Source organism: Carlito syrichta, unplaced genomic scaffold, assembly GCF_000164805.1.
Source record: "Carlito syrichta isolate Samal-C Ts95f unplaced genomic scaffold, Tarsius_syrichta-2.0.1 Scaffold304715, whole genome shotgun sequence".
In the NCBI taxonomy this organism is placed as follows: Eukaryota; Metazoa; Chordata; class Mammalia; order Primates; family Tarsiidae; genus Carlito; species Carlito syrichta.
In genome coordinates, this window is record NW_007248811.1 from 106,629 (window position 1) to 109,377 (window position 2,749).

Consider the following 2,749-nt stretch of genomic DNA (forward strand, 5'->3'; position numbering starts at 1 on the left):
TGGAAGGATCGCCGGAGCCCAGCAGGTCGAGGCTGCGGTGGCCGGGAGCGGCCACTGCACTCCAGTCTGGGTGACAGAGTGAGACTCCAACTCAAAAAAATAAATTTTGTCTACAAATGGGCCTTTGTATTATAGTGCAATAGAGCCTTGATACATATCTTCAGGTCTTCAGGAAAACTAATTCTTTGGTTATGTAAAGGTGAAAGTCTGTGTGTTCTACTTACAATCTTGTTCTTGTTCTGCATGTTTGCTCTTTTTTTTTTTTTAATCAAAGTCTCACTCTGTCACCCAGCCCGAAGTGCAGTAGCACACTCATGACCACTGCAGCCTCGACCTGCTGGGCTCTGGCGATCCTTCTACCTCAGCCTTCCAATTAGCTGGAACTACAGGCGCATACTACCATGCCTAGCTAATTTATTTAGATTTATCATAGAGACGAGGTCTCTTCAAGTTGCCTGGGCTGGTCTTGAACCTGGGCTCAGGCAATCCTCTTGCCTCTGCCTCCCAAAGTGCTGGGATTACAGGCTTGAGCCACCATGCCCAGCTGCTCATTGTTATTAGTTAAGAAGGATTCCTATTTCTATCAGGGCTTGCCAAGATTTCTATTTTTTATTATTATTATTATTTTTGAGTTGGAGACTCACTCATTTGCTCAGGTTGGGGTGCAGTGGCACACATGCTCACGGCCACCCCATCATCGACCTTCTGGCCTCCAGCGATCCTTCTGCCTCAGCCTTCGGAGTAGCCGGAACTATAGACGCGTGCTACCACACCTGGCTATTTTTTATCTTATTGTAGAGACAAGGTCTCGCCAAGTTGCCCAGGCTGGTCTCGAACCCGCGGGCTCAGGCAATACACTCACCTCGGCCTCGCGAAGTACTGGGATTATAGGCTGAGCCACTGAGCCCAGCCTTTCTATCTATTATTTAAAATTCTCCCAACTCTGGCGGGGCACAGTGGCTTAGACCTGTAATGCCAGTACTTTGGGAGGCTGAGATGGGAGGATTGTTTGAGCCCAGAAATTCGATACTAACCTGAGCAACTTAGCAAGACCTTGTTTCTACAAAAAATCAAAAAATTAGCTGGGCACGGTGGCACATGCCTATAGTCCCAGCAACTCAGGAGGCTGAGGCAGACAGATCAACTAGGCCCAGAAGGTTGAGGCTGCAGTGAGCCACGATCATGCCACTGCACTCCAGCCAGGGCAATAGAGTAAGACCCTGACTCAAAAAAAAAAAAAAAAAATTATCCCAGATTTATCACAGGATAGGTTAATCTGGAAAAGGAGGGACATTTTTCTTTGAACAGGAGGGAAGGAGAAATAAAGATGAGGTACTTGGGGATCTAGAAAAGATGGTAGATATAAAAGAACCTGTTCTTAGTGGCAAAGTAAGAGGGAAGATTATTTACTGAGATAAGTTAGAACTAGAGACTCGAGAAGAGCCAAAAAGTTTGAAGCAGCTTCTGGGGGCAGTATGCTAAGGTTCTTTGAAAGAGATGAATTAAAGGCCTGGGATGGATGGTCAGTCCACCAAGAAAGTGGTGCTTTTAAGCACTATCGGTGCTTCTTGTTTCTTATTTCAATTCTTTTTTTTTTTTTTTTTGAGTTGGAGTCTCATTCTGTCACCCAGACTGGAGTGCAGTGGCCGCTCCCAGCCACCGCAGCCTCGACCTGCTGGGCTCCGGCAATCCTTCCACCTCAGCCTTCCAAGTAGCTGGAACTACAGGCGCGCACTACCACGCCCGGCTCATTTTGATTTATTGTGGAGATGAGGTCTCGCCAAGTTGCTCAAGTGGGTCTCGAACCCGCGGGCTCAGGCAATCCACTCATCTCAGCTTCCCAAAGTGCTGGGATTACAGGCTGAGCCACCGAGCCCGGCTTCTTATTTCAATTCTTTAGTAACAAGGAGCGTGCCCTAATGTTTTAGCTTCTCATAAGGTCTCTTTAAGGGAAAAATTGTAAATATAATAACCATAGACTCTTTTTATTTTTGCAGACTATCTATTTAACTTTGCAACTGCTGCCACAAAAAAGATAACTGAATCGGTTGCTGAAACAGCACAAACGATAAAGAAAACTGTAGAAGAAGGAAAAATAGATGACATCATTGATAAGGTACATTTGTATATCTTTTGGAAGTAGAATGCATGAAATTTATTAGCTAAACTGTAACTATTTCAGGATATCTTTTTAATCTTTGCATCATTTGATTAAGTTCTTATTGTCCTAGCCCACTAGAAACAACCCTTTTAAGACTCTTAAGGAGTTGATCGGTTGGTTGGTTGGTTGGTTGGTTGGTTGGTTTTTTGCAGCGCTGTGGTGTGGGCTTAGGGCATTTCATTTATGTTGGTAAATGTTTGCACTAAGAAGGTTATAAATTAAACCTTAGAGATGTTACTATTTAGTTTGACTCTTTACATATTTTTTTAACAGACCATTATAGGAGATTTTCAAAAGGAACAGAAAAAATTTGTTGAGGAGCAGCATACAAAGAAGTCAGGTATGGTATAGGTTTGTCTTACTTAACCTGCCAAGTTTTATTGAGCACCTATTATATGGTAGACAACACACTAAGCTCTGAGAAAACAAAAGTGTGTACATAATGGCCCCCATCCTTTGGGTAGCGCAAAGACTAGTGGGGAAGACAAACCCATAAACCTTTGGGGTTAGCCGGGCTCGGTGGCTCAGCCTGTAATCCCGCGCCTTTGGGAGGCTGAGGTGAGTGGATTGCCTGAGCCCACGGGTTCG

General features: G+C 44.5%; 1 protein-coding gene across 1 annotated transcript in view; it reads left to right on the forward strand.

Moving 5' to 3' along the window:
- The window catches only part of SYAP1 (synapse associated protein 1), a 36,386-nt gene that overhangs the window by 8,704 nt on the left and 24,933 nt on the right, over window positions 1-2,749 (forward strand). Inside the window, exons 2-3 of the mRNA XM_008060758.1 lie at window positions 1,998-2,116; window positions 2,435-2,501. Of these exons, the coding sequence (XP_008058949.1) occupies window positions 1,998-2,116; window positions 2,435-2,501 (186 nt within the window). The remainder of the gene's footprint in view (window positions 1-1,997; window positions 2,117-2,434; window positions 2,502-2,749) is intronic.